This window comes from Equus przewalskii, chromosome 17, assembly GCF_037783145.1.
Source record: "Equus przewalskii isolate Varuska chromosome 17, EquPr2, whole genome shotgun sequence".
Taxonomy (NCBI): Eukaryota; Metazoa; Chordata; class Mammalia; order Perissodactyla; family Equidae; genus Equus; species Equus przewalskii.
Genome location: NC_091847.1, coordinates 56807262 through 56823979, shown reverse-complemented (window position 1 = coordinate 56823979; position 16718 = coordinate 56807262). Strand labels below are relative to the sequence as shown.

The 16718-nt window shown below is 37.1% G+C and overlaps 1 protein-coding gene across 4 annotated transcripts in view; it reads left to right on the top strand.

Moving 5' to 3' along the window:
* Positions 1 to 16718, top strand: part of SESTD1 (SEC14 and spectrin domain containing 1) — a 114863-nt gene that overhangs the window by 86153 nt on the left and 11992 nt on the right. For all 4 annotated transcript variants that reach the window (XM_070581589.1, XM_070581591.1, XM_070581590.1 and 1 more), the window contains exons 10-16: positions 2643 to 2765; positions 8827 to 9021; positions 9540 to 9654; positions 11046 to 11205; positions 14391 to 14472; positions 15202 to 15324; positions 16087 to 16278. In XM_070581589.1, coding sequence (XP_070437690.1) covers positions 2643 to 2765; positions 8827 to 9021; positions 9540 to 9654; positions 11046 to 11205; positions 14391 to 14472; positions 15202 to 15324; positions 16087 to 16278 — 990 coding nt within the window. The remainder of the gene's footprint in view (positions 1 to 2642; positions 2766 to 8826; positions 9022 to 9539; positions 9655 to 11045; positions 11206 to 14390; positions 14473 to 15201; positions 15325 to 16086; positions 16279 to 16718) is intronic.

Here is a 16718-nt window from a genome sequence, read left to right as displayed (position 1 = left end):
AAATTCAGACCCACTAGTAGGAGTAGAGCCAGAATTCAGAATTGACTCATGCCTAGTGCTTTCTCCAGACGTAACAGCTTATCTGACTCTCCTGTGAAAGAATGATACTTTCCACAGGCCAACAGAGAGAGACAAGATCCTAGTACCTTGCTCCTCCAAAACAGCTCGTACAAAGGATTAAAGCACAAAAGTGGAGATGTTGAGGAACAAAGCATTGCATTCTAAAGAACAGCTGACAACAGGGGTTTGCAGATGAACTTAGGACTCTGAAAACAAGAGTTTAGCAAAGAAAGTTATAGCACAAGGCTATTCCAGTGAGTCAAAAATAATATTTTGACTTTTTTTGGTTTTGAGTTTTTGCTCTCTGGTATTAAAATCTTATAAAGAGAAGGTGGAAGCCAAGAATATATTAATATTTAAAATACTAGGACATAAATGGACAAAAAACACGAAGAGATAAATCACAAAGATCATATACTTTTAGTAAGCAAACATTTGCAATTTATTCAATCTCACTAATATTTAAAATATGACTGGAGAGATTTCTATTTTTTCAGTTGGCAGAAGTATTTTAAAAGCAGTAGTCAGTTTGTATACCTTGCAAAGGTTATTCTCAGTTAAAACTTTCATTACTTGGCTGTTTAAAATAGAAAAGTGTTTTAGACAGGAATTTTATAGTGTATGCTAACAGCCATTAACGTTATATCATCATTGAACCCAAGATCTCAATTAAAAATCTTTCCTAGGAAAGCAGTGCAGAATTTCAGGGAAAAAAAGGTATATATAACTGCTACATATATGTGTTCATCTTAGAATTACTTAAAATTAGTGGAAATTTTAAGTAATTCGTACCAACAATAGAGAATTGGAGTCTTGAAAGCAGGCATAACAGTTATTTGAGGTAGTACATGATTTACTTAGCTCCCAATAAAGATGGGTGGGTTGGTTGGTTCCTTTTGGACAGACGGGAGGGAGGGAGGAAGGCAGGCAGGCGGGGAGGTTGGCCTTCTTCGAAAAGAGGTTTGCAGCCATTGAAAATTATAATAGCTATAGCCACGTGGAAAATCGTGATAGTATTGTAGCGTGATGTTAAGTGAAAAACACAGGATAGAAATTACTTGTACTCTCTGAGAATTGGCTGTAGCACTTAAATCTGGAGTAACATCTGAAGATGCAATGCGTATGAAAAATTAATGGAAATATATATGTTTTTTCTCTATGATGTGGTACTTTTAGATAATTACTAAAAACTACATGAACTGTCTGATTTTAAAATGAATATCTTTTCACCTGGTAGTAACAGAAATGCACTATGGGTCTGTGATGCTCTGTTATAAAGTTCTAAGGTAAGCCTGTCTGTCCACTGGTTCTATAATATTATGCTGCAGAGACACCCTCATTCCCTTCTTGGGAGCTATCCTAAGTTTAGATTTAGGGCATAACTGTACTGTACATCTGTTGTTGAATTCTTTATTCTAGTTTAGTAACATGTAAAGGTTGATAATACTGTTTTTTCTCTTAAAATTACTTCACTCTGTCTATGTAGTTTTAGAATGTATGTGTCTGTGGGTAAAGAGTTAACAAACCCTTTCTCCTTCTGCATGAGAATTTGATCTTTGCTTAACTATCTAGCTTTGTTCCCCTGAAAACCTGATAAAAATTGGAATGTCAACTGTTACTGGACAACATTGCTTCTAGTAAAAATTATTCTAGGTATGGATTCTGAGACCTGTTAATACTTGATGGAAGGCATGACTTTGGGCATCCTTGAGTTCAGTGACTTTTATAATGAGCACGGCTCCTGTGGGATAGGAGGTTTTGATGCCAGAGTGTCTCCCATATCTGTCTTTGTGGCTCTCATCTCCTTACTCCTGAACTGTTGGGCTGCTTCAGGGACTCAGCAGAAGAGAAACACCCAGTGCTGCTGTTCTGGCAAACTAGTCCCCACCCTACATCCTTCTCAGTAGACTTGGTGCTAATGGGACTTCAGCTGGCCTTGTGGGGCTGGATGTTTAGTTGATCCTAAGAAGATCCGTAGAGGGTATTGCAGAAGTATAATTCTACAGTTAGTTTTCAATTTTCTTTTCAAAGTGAGAAAAATACCGTTTTAACTTTATGTTAATCACTTAATTCATTCAGTTTTATCAATGCTTTGGGAAGAACATTAGTCAGGACACATGGATTTTAGTCTTAGTTTTTTAATAATGGTTTATGTTACCTTGGGCAAGTCATTTAATCTCCTGAAACTCAGTTTTCTTAAGTGTTAGATGAGAAATTTGACCAATGTCATTTCTGATGTCCCTTCCAACTCTAAATCCTACAGTTCTCTGATTTTCTTGTCATTGTAAGTTAATTTTTAACCTTCTTTTATAGGAGCTTTCCGGATTTCTTGTAGCCTGCAGGTGATCAGATAACCGAAAGCCTAAGGTGCTATAGTGTGCCTTCTTTCAGATTTAGGTTTTGGAAAAGTTGTCACGTTGTAGCTGCGTGGTTCCGAAAGAAACATCTACTGCCTGTACAATAGAATTTGAAGAATTTAAATTAAAAATGCTTGTGGAACTTTGGAAGGGGAAAACTAATTAGAATGAAAGTTTGAAAAGCATTGGATTATTTTAATATTTCATCTCAACTTCCCTTTATAGGTTGTGAACTGGCTTGAAGGGCCCGGATCAGAACAACTGAGAGCCCAGTGGGGCATTGGAGACTCCATTCGGGCTTCCCAAGCCCTCCAGCAGAAGCACGAGGAGATCGAGAGCCAGCATAGTGTGAGGGCCTTTTTCCTCTGCACGTTACAGTGCTCTCGTCAATGTGCATAATGAGTAGCATGTGTGGTACTAAGTGATAAGTTGCTGTAAACTTTGGTACAGAGGCATAAAGTACAGGATGTTTAATGTTCAGAGGCCATGAAGTACCTTTTGACCTCTTAGTACATATTCCTTAGAAGTTTGGTTTTGGTTTTGTCTCCAATACAGTTTAATTATATATAATTTTTTTTTTTCCTGAGGAAGATTCACCCTGAGCTAACATCTGTGCCAGTCTTCCTCTACTTTGTATGTGGGATGCTGCCACAGCATGGCCGCTGACGAGCGGTGTAGGTCCACGCCCAGGAAGTGAACCTAGGCTGCTGAAGCAGAGTGTGCTGGACTCAAACATTAGGCCACAGGGCTGGCCCCTAATTATATATTTTTATAGAAACACAATTTGTGTGAAATTTAAAAAACTACAGTGACAGAAGAGTGATAGTATAAAAACAGAACCTTCATCTATAGTCCTGAGACAGAACCTGATTATTCAGTTCTCGGAAGGAGGCCTGTCCCCGCTTTGTTGAGAGCAAACAGTACACTTAGTGCCTGAGAGTAATTCCAGAATTGTTGTGTTAATCACGGCTGAGGGAGACTGAGTGCACAGGGTACGGGATATCTTTCCATTCTTTGTGCATCTAGAGGTTTGCATTGGTACCAGTCAAGGGGATAATCAAATCACAGTTATGAAATTGGGAAATAGATTAATCTGTAGGCAGATTATACATCATAATTGTTCAAGAGGGCTTAAAATTTAACAACTTGTTATATGGAGGAAATTGATGTATGTTAAGCTCCTGCTATGTTAGAGTTAACTCTTCATTATTGAGAAAGTGGTCATCCAGTTTGTGGATCAGTTAGCTCACCTCTTTTCTCCCCCAAGTCGTATTACTTCTTATGGTAATTTTAAATAGATTGACTAGAAAATTGGAAAAGTAAAACTCTAATCCATTAATTTGTCTCCCTAGATTATCTTAAAAAATTGATCAGTTTACACACTCACACACACACCCACACACACACCCACACACACACACCCCCCCCCACACACACACCCCCACACACACACACACACGTAGTATCCACCATACACATAATATGAGGAATAAAACATTTTCCCCATGAATAGGTAATGAAAGAAGCCAGCACCCTCCCCCCAAAAATGCAACTCCAGATGATCAGATACACTGATTGGATTTATGTATTAATTGAAAAAAAAATCATGTGTTCAAGGGTGAATATAACATACATCCTGACTTCTAGGATATAAATGGACAACAGTAGAGAACTGGAAAAAAAGTTGTTCAATTATAATGTTAAACTCTGGTCCCAGCTGAGATTTAAAGATCGTCTGACATCTGATTTTTTTCTTTACCCTTCAGTTTCCCCAGTTGAAATGGTAATTAAAAGTTGGATAGTATTAGTAAATGTATATATTAACTAAATGAAATTAAAGGATAAATATTGAATATTCTTTTCTCAGGAGTAAATTTGAATTGTTGACCAGATGTTATTTGCTCTTTACTAGAGATGTATTTTAACAATATCTGACATTATTTTCCTTTTTAATACGTACCATTCTGTTTAGTTTCCTTAATGTTGTTTTCTTTATAATATTCCACAAATCAGCTTTAATAATCAACAATACTGGTAGATAAAATACACAGTGTATCCTATAGGAGTTGTAATCTAGCTGAGGGAATAATATATAAGCAAGAGGTATCACAACATTTGGACTCATCTGAAGATAGTATGTACACTATCTCTGCAATTTTCCTAATTAGTACTTGTAAGAGACTTAAAAATGAAATCCCGTAATGGAAAAATCAGTGTATTTTATACATTTCACAGGTTCCAACATAACGGTTTTTCCTTTTATGGTAAAAAAATATATATATATTGAATAATTTGTTTTTAACATATAACCCCTGTTCTTGAGATTATAATCTTTTAATTCTCTTGATGCTTTTTAAATAACTTAGTGCTGTTGTTATTTTGACATAGACTGTGATTTATTTGAACCCTGTGGGTTTTTCTGGAGCCTCTTACTATAGTGTAACTATATTCTATAATTTGCTCCCTTTTTAGTTCTTGAAAACAGTATTTGCTGTAGAACATTCTAGACTTCATCTAGAGGATCTAGTTGTGAAAGTATCCCAGAAGTCCTTTAAGTAAAGATACATAATATGTGAGAATTTAAAGACAAGATTTATCTATATTTTATTATTTTTGAAAGATGTCAATTGGAATAATGAAGTTCTCAAAAGGAATTAAAAAGTATATTTTATGTTGCATATAGTATGGATGAAATCACAAATGGTATATGTAGAGATTCCTGTGTTCAGATGTTTGTTTTTGTATTTTTATGAAATTTATAAAGTTTTAAAATCAAAGAAACAAGTTGGCCCTTTCCATGTGCTTAAGTTTACTTATAACGTGAAATCAATATAAAATTTCAGAACTTTTGATTTGGGAAAAATCTTATAATTCTAATACCATCACCTTATTTTATACATGAAGAAATTGGGAGATTACATTTTTTGATCAATGGGTCACTGACTAAGGTTAAAACACCAATCTCTGATACTCAGATGAGATCTCCCACCCCAGGGAAAGCTACTAAATTTCATGCAAATTCTTAAGATACAGCATTTCTTTTTTCATTCCTTATGCTTAATACTTGAGGACATATGCTCATAGCACTGACGACTGCGTTCATAGACCTGGTGCCCAAAGAAAAGAAACATTGATGGCTTAACATGGATCTCATTTCTTGAAATGATGTGTGATTTCTGGGATTTGTTTCAAAATTGGGAGGTGGGAACAGACTGCACAAGAGGGTACATGAAACAGGATTGGCCATGAGTTGGTAGTTATTGAAGATGGATGGTACACGGGGTTTCATTCTGTCTACTTCTGAATAGATTTGAAATTTTCCATTCTAAAAGGTTTACAGGAGCGAATTACACTCTTTTGACCAATAGGTGGCACTGCATTTTCACCTTGAGAATAGATTGCTTGATGAAGGATGAGTATATTAGCTTATGATGTTTAAGATATTCTAATTTTTTATTAAAAGCTTTCTTTTCTCTTTGTAAGTAAAAGTCAACACTTTAAAGCATGTATTGGAATTGTTCAGGTCTTAGAAATTATGATGACAAATTTCTAGTATATTGATTGCTTAATAGGGGTACAATTTGGAAAAACTTTTAACAAACCATTCTGTATTAAAGCACTCTGTCAAGACTTAAATTTTAGATTCTTCCTAAAAGCATAATTCAAAAATAAAGCTAAAAATAAGCCTGAATTTATTAGGATATTCAATACTAATATATGGAAAATGAAAATTCTAATATGTAGTTCTTTGTCAAAGAGTATCAATAAGAAGTTTCTTTAGTTTTTGAATACTAGCTAAGCACAACAGAAAAGATATTAAGTATATTAAAATTATTATAGTAACTTAAAATAGATTTTAAGGTATTTTAGTTCAATAATAAATCTTAGTTTTATGGATGGAGGTAGGTGGGTGGTAGAAAAAGCACATGGTAGGAACGTGCAGAAGCATCTCTAAAGCTGCTTATTAGGATTCTCTTAGTAATCCGCCATCCTACAGTGCTGACGCCTTGTCTCCAAAGAGAATAATTGTGTATTATGTGATTTTGGCCCCCAAAAAGGAATTTGAAGTTTATTTTAAATGTTATGTGAAATCATTGGAGAGATTTTTGAGCAGAGAATTATTTACGTTTTTAAAAGATCACTGGCTGTTGTATGGAGAATAGGGAGTAGGGACAATGAAATAGGAAGGCAGGAGGCTAATAAAACGGAGGCAGTAGAAGTGATGAGAAGTTGTTAGGTTCATGAGGTTGAGCCAGCAAGACTTGCTCTTGGAGGAATCAGGCGTTTGGCCTAAGCAGCTATGAAGATGGCGAAGACTGGGAGAGAAGCAGGTTGGGAGGCTGGAGAATCAGTATCTTTAGGGGCAGGTTAAGTTTTAGATACCTAGTAGTCATCCAAATGAAGAAAGCTAGTAGAGAGTTGGGTATCAGTATCTGGGGTCAAAGGGAGGAGTCAAGGTTGAGGATATTAATCTGGGAATTATCAGCCTGTAGATGTTATTTAAAGGCGTGGGACTAGATGAAATCATCCAAGCCTGACGAGTATTAGAAGAAAAGAGCCCTTGGAAAGCTGAACCCTGGGTCACTCCTAAATTTAGAGGGCAAGAAGAGAAAGGAGAGCCAGCAGAGGAGGCCAAAAAGGAGATATTGTGTTTCAGGAAACATAAGAAAAAGCTATTTCAAGGAGGATGAAGTGGTCACCCTTGTCAAATGTAACTGAGAAGTCCAATAAGATGAAGACTGAGAATTTGATCAGAGTGGGATGGACAAAATCCTGATGAGAGTGGATTAAAAAGAGAATAGGAAATGAGAAGATAAAGTGAATGTAAGAGAACTCCTTTAAGGGAGATTTGTTTATTGATTGAGGTTTAATTTATATATAGTAAAATGCACATATCTAAGTATATATTTTGTTTTTTAATATAAGGTACTATATAGCTTATTTGCTGATGGAAATAATCCAGTTGAACAGGATGAATTGATGATGGGAGAGAAGATAATTGCAAGAACAAAGCCTTATATAGGTAACAAAAGATGGAATAACACACAAGTGAAGCAGTAGGCCATAGACGCAGGGACGGTTCATCCGTTGTTTTAGCAGGAAGGGCAAAGCAAAGGCCTATTGAAGCAGGGAAGGCCGTAGATTTGTCAGTGAGAGGATGAGAAGAGAGCTCTCTTCTGATTGCTTCCTAGTGAATTAAGAAGTTAGATTTTTGGCTGAGAGTGAAGCAGTGAAAAGGGAGTTAAAGATTTAAGGGATGAAAAGAATCCATAAATAATCATGAGAATGGGAAAGTGAATTGACTAGAGAAATGTAGTAGGATTACTGAAGGCCCATTTGAGGTTAACTCATAACTTTAAAAAACCACCTGTCCGCATAGTTGTTTTTATCCAGCCGTGGTCAGCTACTCTGGTCTAGGTACACAATAGGCAGAGAAACCAGGTCTCAGGTTTTGATAGGTGAATCTGCTGGAAGGAGGAAGAGCAGGGCGTGAGCGTGGATTGTGGCCCAGGTGGTGGTTAGAGCCTCTGACCAAGGATGTGAGGCTATGCTATGTATATAGGATATGAGGGCATGAGGCTCCTGAGTGCTGGGCAGTAAAACATGCTGAGGTCACTGGATTGGTGGGCCTCCTGGGGTGGTAGGAGTGACCATGCTGAAGGATGTCAATTGAGAGTCAGTAGCTGGTGGTCAGAGAATGGGATTCTTGAAATTAAGATTTTGGGGCTGCTTCATAGTATATAATAATGGCAACATTTTATCTCTGTTGGAGTAGGTAGCTGAGGTGGGGTGAGGACGAGATAGTTGGAAGTGAGGGAGGGAATCAAGGAACTGAGAATTCAGAGTGTTGGGTGGGTGTCTATGTCATGGAAGTCTGAAAGAAGGCTGGCAGTGAGATGAAGGAATGGTCTCTGCCGAGCTCCATGGATGAGGGCATGCAATAGGAAAGGGTGGAAGGATGTCATCTGACAGCGTGTACCTCAAAGGAGATGCAGTTTTCAAGAGAAGAAATGGCCTGGAAATAGTAATGAGCAATGAGGCAGCCATCTCCCCAACCTCCAGGCTTGTGGTATATAGGCTGTGGAAACAAAAACAGCAGTTATTTAGGAGGGCTGCGGGCTGACTGTTCTCTGAGGGTGGCTTGGGTTCATGCAGAACAAGAAAAAGAAGGGAAAATTTCGAGGCCAGAATGAGGCTGTAAGAGGTTTTACTGTTGGCAGGAGCAAGTTCCAGGGACCACAATGGAAGGGTTTGGCGCATGGGAACTTCTTGTCTTCAATTTAAATAATCTTGCCTTAGAAAATTCTCATATATGTTACTTAGTTTATCTGGGGAAATTATAAAATATAATACAGTTCTTTGGGAACTAATTTGACCCTTAATTTACTTTACAACATCTCTATTGCAGGAATGGTTTGCAGTATATGTGGAGCTTAATCAGCAAATTGCGGCACTCTTAAATGCCGGGGATGAGGAAGATCTGGTGGAACTGAAGTCGCTGCAACAACAACTTAGCGATGTTTGTTATCGACAGGCCAGTCAGCTGGAATTTAGGCAGAATCTCTTACAAGCAGCTCTTGAATTTCATGGTGTTGCCCAAGATGTAAGTGTCTACTCGGATTGCTTGCTTTTCTTCAAATTATCTGAACACTTATCTGCACATAATTTTTGCAGGTTTGCATGTCTCCTAATTATTTTTCTGGAACAGTAAAATAATTTACTGGTGGGGGAAATGAGATAAAATTTCTTGATTTTTAAAAAAATGTTTAAGTCATTCTGCATGCAACTAAACCTTTTTTTTGTCTAAATGGAATGTCCCAACCTGGCAGATAAGTGTCATTTTGATTATTTCTCCATGTTTATAACATAGATTGAAATGGACGTTTCCATGCTCTTTTACGTCCTCCTGGCGTGGTTGCACATCTTCGTCTTCCTGCTGCATGCGTCTGTGTTCTGTCTTTCAGATAACATGTATTCTAATTAGTCGTCCTTGTCTTTTAACAGCATAGTCTTTTTCAACTATAATTGTGGTAACCTCATTAGCTATAAACCTCATTAATCATTAAACACTTTAGATACTGATTCCATCAGGGTTATCTCTTTGGTGTCCCTCTGCTTTAGTTGTCTCAGCAGTTGGATGGCCTGTTAGGGATGTTGTGCGTAGATGTAGCACCAGCTGATGGAGCCTCGATTCAGCAAACTTTAAAACTGCTTGAAGAGAAGCTGAAAAGTGTTGGTAAGCAGATTTTAAAAATGCGGAAACATAAGCGTTCTTTTTTAAAAAATATCGTTACTATGGTTAGACAAGTCAACTTATGCTGAACTAATTATAATTGTTTACAGGGAATGCAGGAAGAATTAGTATAAAAAGGGCACTCTTCCTGCATTGACCCCTTAGCCGTTCTTGTTTCCCCAGCCATATCCACGGGTGCTGTGTCTTGCATATACTAGGAACAGTTACTTGTAGTGCATGCATAGACTGTAATTAGCTGTGAAGTGTTCTGTGGTGAACCCTGTATGCCCAAGACTGTGTTTTATGCAATGATTTTTGTTGTTGCTATATCCTAACCTTGTGAAAAAATAGTTGGTTTGGTTCTGTGCATTTGTTTCTCCAAACTGGGAATATTGCCAAGGTTGCATACTCTCCAAGGGGAGGATGGTCCAGTTTTACTAAGCTGGTTCTCTAACTTGCCACCAGTGCCTTTTAAATTTTACTACAAGAGGAATACAGGGAATTTCCCTCGGTCGAGGCTGGAGAGGTAGATAGTGGATGTAAAAATGGGAAGGGGGCTTGTATTGAGTGGGACAGGAGGGCAAAGGGGAATGGAGGAAAGGAAGCAGAAACTTAAGGGAGAGATTGAGTAAAAAATGGTGACACATGATTGCACCGAATTAATTACTGAAAAGGACTTGAGGGAATGGGTTTGGAAAATCATATTTGTATTGGCCTTTACCTGCTTGTAGCCTTTGTTATTTTAACAGATGATATGCATAGTACATATTTAGTATTTAAATACCAAATGAAATTTATTTCAAAATGTCAGAAGTTTTCTTGAGCCATACTTTTCGTTTAAAAAAGGAAAAAGAATTCTTGTATACTTACGTGATTTGAAGTATTGTAAACATATCCTAAGTGTTGCTTCCTTGGGTGTAAGCTGGACAGTGCCTGTGCCCAAAATGTTCAGCATCTTTTTATAGTGATAGTACGTTGCTGGAGAGTTTTGAAGTCTTGCAACTCTTATACATTTTTTTGAACAAGGTATTTGCCTTGTTCTCCTAAAAACTGGACTACATAAAAGCAGAAAGGAAAAAAATTGAAAAATCTTACTCATCAAAATAGAAATTCTCACACTTTGTTCCTGCTTTCAGTTTTGAAAAGTACTTATTATCTATGGAAAGTCACCTTTTGGAAATTCTCTTTAGGGAGAATTTGGCATGATAGGGAGCCCCCAGTTTGAGGCACGTTTAAAGGGATTTTTTTGCTTGAAATGTTCAGAGGACTCCATCCCAAATGTACAAAGCTGTTACACTTGGAATCCAAGTACAGTATCTGCTGAGAGGACTTACTTGAGGGAGGGAAAGCACCTCCATTGTTTCAGAGATTAAATCTAGTAACTTTTGTTTTAGATGTAGGATTGCAAGGTTTGCGTGAAAAAGGTCAAGGTCTTCTGGATCAGATCTCCAATCAGGCATCCTGGGCCTATGGAAAAGATGTAACCATTGAAAATAAAGAAAATGTGGACCACATACAAGGAGTGATGGAAGATATGCAGCTTAGGAAACAAAGGCAAAGTTTGATCGTTAATGCTAATTTTTGCTAAGACAATATTAATTAAAATAAAAAGAGTGATATAATTTATATTTTCCATACAAAGTAAAAGTTCTTACCTGTTATATATTGGGTGTTTAGTAGGTTTGGTGAATGTAATAATTACCATATATAATTGTACTAACAAATAATGACAATGTGTTCAATTAATGGGTACCTTTCCCCTTTTTTAAGGAGTAGTAAAAATTTCAGTTACACTGATGTATTTCATATTCCATATCCTCAGCATAGCTATGACTCTTCTGTCTTTTAAGATAACCCTTTTTGGAGAATTTTGCTTTTCCTTTCATTTGGTTTAGAGTTGCTATTAAAGCTGTCATCTACATTGATTTGTTTCTTCATCTAAACTTCATATTCACAAATTGTTGCACATCCATTGTTCTCATATTTACAGTAGAAGGATTATACAGTAGACTCTGGGTAAGATAATGTTTAAAAGGTTTCATTTGATATAGAACTAGTAATTTCAAGGATTCTTTGAAAATTCAATTTGCAATAGCAACTGCGAAGTATTGCAAAGTAAAGGATTAAATTAATATGTGCAATAATACACAGTCTAGCGTAGTTGTATGAAATTTTGGCACACTTAGAAATTTTAAGGTCATTAACAAAACCTCACAGAAACGCTCCCTCTGCATCACAGAGAAAACAATCATTAGGCAGAAGTTTCATCTGCCCTCATATCTGCAAACTTAGGCATTTCATTATTTATTCTTATCACAAAGGATGATATAGCCCTGCTCTGATCAGAGCCAGTCTTTCCACGTACCCTCATGTCTCCTCACTGTCAATTCCCATTCTCTACTCTGATCCCTCCCCCTAATTTAAATGCTTAAATGTCTCCTATTTAAAAAAAAAAATTAATTACACACATGCATATACCTTCCTCTTCAACCATTTCTTTGTCTTCTAGCCCTGGAGCTTTCCCTCCTGACAGCGAAGTCATTTGAAGGTCTAATCTGCACTCATACCACTTCCTCACTACCTCTCTCCACCTTCCTCAGTCTGACTTTTACCCTCTCCATTTCACTGAACTTGCTCTTAGTGATGTCATCAGTGACTTTGTAATTGCCATATGTAGTAAATGCTTCATCTTGCTCAAAATCCAGGGCGTGCTTTTGGTCCTGACATTGCTTGATCACTCTGAATAGCATTAGACACAACTGACTTTTGCTTTCTTCATGAAATTCCATAACAACTTTGTCTTCTTTGAAAACACCCTCACGATCCTCCTCCTGGCACTGTTTCTTTGTTTCCTTCCCTGCTTTCTTGTCTTCTAGCTAATTTTGCTGCTTCCAGGGTTTGTTCTGAGGCTGACTTCTCTTTTCACACTTTGTGTTCCCCCTTCACGGTCTCACTACCTCAATGACTTTCATTAATATGATCATACTTGAGTAGTTGTGGCTCTGGCCTGGACTCCTCTCCTGTGCTTTAGACCCGTCATTCCACTTGCCTACTGAGTATCTCCACCTGGATGCTTCATACGCCCCTCAAACTTAATATGTCCAGTTGGAATCATTCTCCCCCAAAACTTGCTCTTCTCCTTTCATTTCCTGTCTAGGTCAAAGTTATCATTAGCCACCAAACTTGGGATTTCTCCTAAAATCCTGTTCTTCCTCATCCCTCACAGTCTAATCAAATGTCCAAGTTCTGCTGTCTCTGCATCCTGAACAGTTCTCTGTTCTAGATCTTCTCTCTTAACTGCCTCTGGTCTTGCTCCTTGCTAGTCTGTTGTACATGAGAGAAATCTTTGTAAAGTGCACATCTCATCACATAACTTCCTTGCATAAAACCCCTCTCAGTGACTTCCTGTTTTCTCAGATGAGGTTCAGTCTCCTTGGAATAGTGAAGGAGACCCTTCATAATCCAGTCCTGCATGATTGTATCCCCTGTAACTTTCCCACAAAACTGCACATTTTCCACTTTCCTGAATGCCGTGTTCCATGAGTCTTTAGGTACTTCTTTCCTCGTTTTCTACCTAGTGGATTCCTATTTATTCTTCAAGACTCAGGGATGCTTATCCTTGGAAGTCTTTTTAGATTTTTAAGGCAAGTTAGTCACTTGTTCTTCCCTACCCCCATAAAACCTTTTACACAACTCCACAGTAGTGTTTATCATATTGTTTATTTGAGTTCATCTCCCACAATGAGACCATCTTAATAGTAGAGACCATGTCTTATATTTTTCAGGCACGTTATCTACTTCCTGACAGTATGTGTTGAATATGTGTATATCATCTTCATTAAAAAGTCTTACGTTGTTTTTTAGCTTCAGATTTTAGAAATAATCATCATCACTTTCCTTCAGTCCCTTGTAGAATTACTTTAACCAAGTTACATCTTAACAATGTATTATGGGCTTTTACTGAGGACGTCCTTATAAAAAATAGCCCTGTGACCATGACTGCTGTGTTGTTATCGAGCTTCTTTAAGAGCATGAGCTGTCATGGAGCCAGTCCCTCCTGGGTCACTTGTTGGTGGTGTTTGCGTCTGCGGGGAGCTTCCCCCTTTTCACCCAAAGGACGTGGAATGAAGGGACTGGACCAGAGCTGAGTTAGATCGAGTCCCCTTAAAACTTTAATCTCTGTGTTATCCAGGCAGCTGCTGGTGAAATTAAAAATACTCTTAATTGTATTTCTCTACACCCAGAGATCAGTAGAGTTTTTTTCTTCTTATAAAATTAGGTGGAGTTTTTTTTTAATGCAATATTAGATATTACTCTGGGTAATGTAATATAATGAAAAGTATTAATTTTTTTAATTTCCTTGGAGCATCATCCTCTAAATTAGTGTTTGAGAAACTACATTTTTATTTTTGAAGCTCGTCTAATGCTAACTGGCAATGGAGATTTCTTTGGGTTTTAGTGTACTACTGTGTTTATGCTTTGCTTCAGTATTTTGCAGAATCCATGCTATCCTCAAGAGGGTTTCTGATTCAGTTATCATTCAGGTATTTTGAGGTTTTGATGTAACATAGATATAGATATACTTAAAATTCTTACAAATCAATGCAAAATAGTTGCAGTCTTCCTAGTGTGGGCTAAGTATTTTAGTATCCTATACAACATGTGTGCCAGATGATGACATTGTAATAGTTATCAACCAAACTGAAATGATATCCTGAATTTATGTTTGGGTTTATTAGATGTGAAGACATGGTAGATGTGCGAAGGTTAAAGATGCTTCAGATGGTGCAGTTATTTAAATGTGAAGAAGATGCTGCCCAGGTAAGGATCAATCAGGCACATTATGTAGTTGTCTTTTCCTAGAATATTGACTTCACCTAACTGTAAACAAAAGTGTACTTTTCATGGTCGTAAGAAAGTAAATTCATTAAGTCAGGTTCTAGTTTATACTGTTGAAATAAGAAAGTTTTGTATTCCCAGTTATCTTACTGGTCTCATTTGACTTATCTTGTCAATGAAATCCTCTGTTGAGCTAGAAATTGGGATTATTTATTATATATTATTGTTAACTTAATTGTCAGTTACATCCCAAGATAAAGAGTGGTGTAGCACATTTCTTTTTAACCCACAAGAAGGTTTTTCAACCCGATAAACAGTTTCCTCTCTTTGTGTATTTAGCGTTAGAGAACATTGTTTCAGCTTGACATAGAGGAAATTTATGATTTTTAAATAGTAACATAAATCTGTAATGAGATTCCAATAAGATCTATATTACATAAACGTGATCTTCTATTAATATAAATCGTGATATTAATTTTAAAAGAGTGCTTCTCTTTAACAGGTCTTTAGAGTTTAAAAGTTTTAAGGGGGTGGAGTGGTCATTAATTCATGTAGCTTGGTATTGAATGAAATAAGCTATTAAGGACTTAGGGTATAATTGATGGATTAATTAATTGTATGATAACAATCTTTCTTTTTACAAATATGATGTTTTGATATGATAAGTAAAGAGTTATGGATCCAGCTTCACTGTTACTTGTTTTCATTTAGGCAGTAGAGTGGCTAAGTGAACTTCTGGATGCCCTGCTTAAGACCCACATCAGATTGGGCGATGATGCGCAGGAGACCAAAGTTTTACTGGAAAAGCATAGAAAATTTGTTGATGTTGCACAGGTGCAGAACTGGTTATCTTCCTTTTCTACAAGCTCAGTGTTTGAATAGCTTTCTGCATGATTATAATGTAGCTTAACCCTCCAAGTCCAAGAAGGTTAGTTATGTTATTCCAGAAATATCACAGAACTAAGAAAATGTCAGCTCTGCATCAAAACTAGCCTGCATAAACTTGAGAGGGTTTATGTTTCCCTGAATACAAGTTCTGTGTGCTCTCTCTGATTTATGTTATATGTTATGGCATTTTTTAGGCATTCCAACTGTTCACAAAAGTTAACGTGAATTATACGTTAATTATATAGAAATTAGGACCCCCAGTTTCTGCATCTCACCAGTGTTAGTGTAACCATACAGACTTTTTTTGCATATGAAAAGTATCTTAATTTATTTCCCTAATAATTGAGTTCACAGTGTAACAGTTGTGGTTTCTCATGTGGAATATAAAGTGCCCATTTTCACCCACTTGTTTTGATTCAGTGAGCAAACATTCTTTTTGGCTGGTGGAATTGGGCAGACTGAGATAGGGAAAACAGTGAGAGAGGGAAGCGTAACAAGAAGGAGACTCACTAAAAATTCAAGAAAAGTATTGCTTCTCCTTCATTATTTATACATGCAGATATTTGTAGTAATAAGTGCCAGCGGAGTCATTCAGTATTGGTTTCTAGTAGTGTTACTTAATTGCAACCACATTCCTCCTATACACTTTCCTGTCCCTCTTCTCAGAACTCTTTAATTATAATTTCAAGTTTACTTTTTCTTTTTTAGAGCACTTATGACTATGGAAGGCAGTTGCTACAGGCCACGGTTGTCTTGTGCCAGTCTTTGCGCTGTACCTCTCGGTCCTCCGGGGAGACGCTTCCTCGACTGAACAGAGTGTGGAAACAGTTTACAGTAGCATCTGAAGAGAGGGTGCACAGGCTGGAAATGGCTATTGCATTCCACTCAAATGCCGAAAAGGTTTGCTTTTTTTAAAGTGTAGTCTCAATAGTTTTATTGTGTATGTTTAAAATGTGTTAATTTTATAATGTAATTCTGTGATCAGTCTGGGCTTTTTTTCAAATTTACGTTAATTCCATTGTTTAAAGTTTGTTTGCATTTAATATATTATCTTAGAGAGTTCATTCAAATTCTCTTAGTAATCCACACCAGTGCTGGAGTCCTGAGGTTGGAGAAATCCAGAACCATCCAGGAGTCCTCTCTCAGCAGTGCTGCTCTCCTCGCCAGACCTGATGCCCAGAGTGTGCTCTTTGTTCTTCAGGGTGTTGTAACTCCCATCTCATTATACCAGGAAAGGAAGCTTTGCTTTGGCAACTACTGCTAGTTTTCCTGAATTTTTTAAAAGGGCACTTTGTAATTTTTTAATATTTAAAGTAGAGACTGTCAAACTGAAACAATGA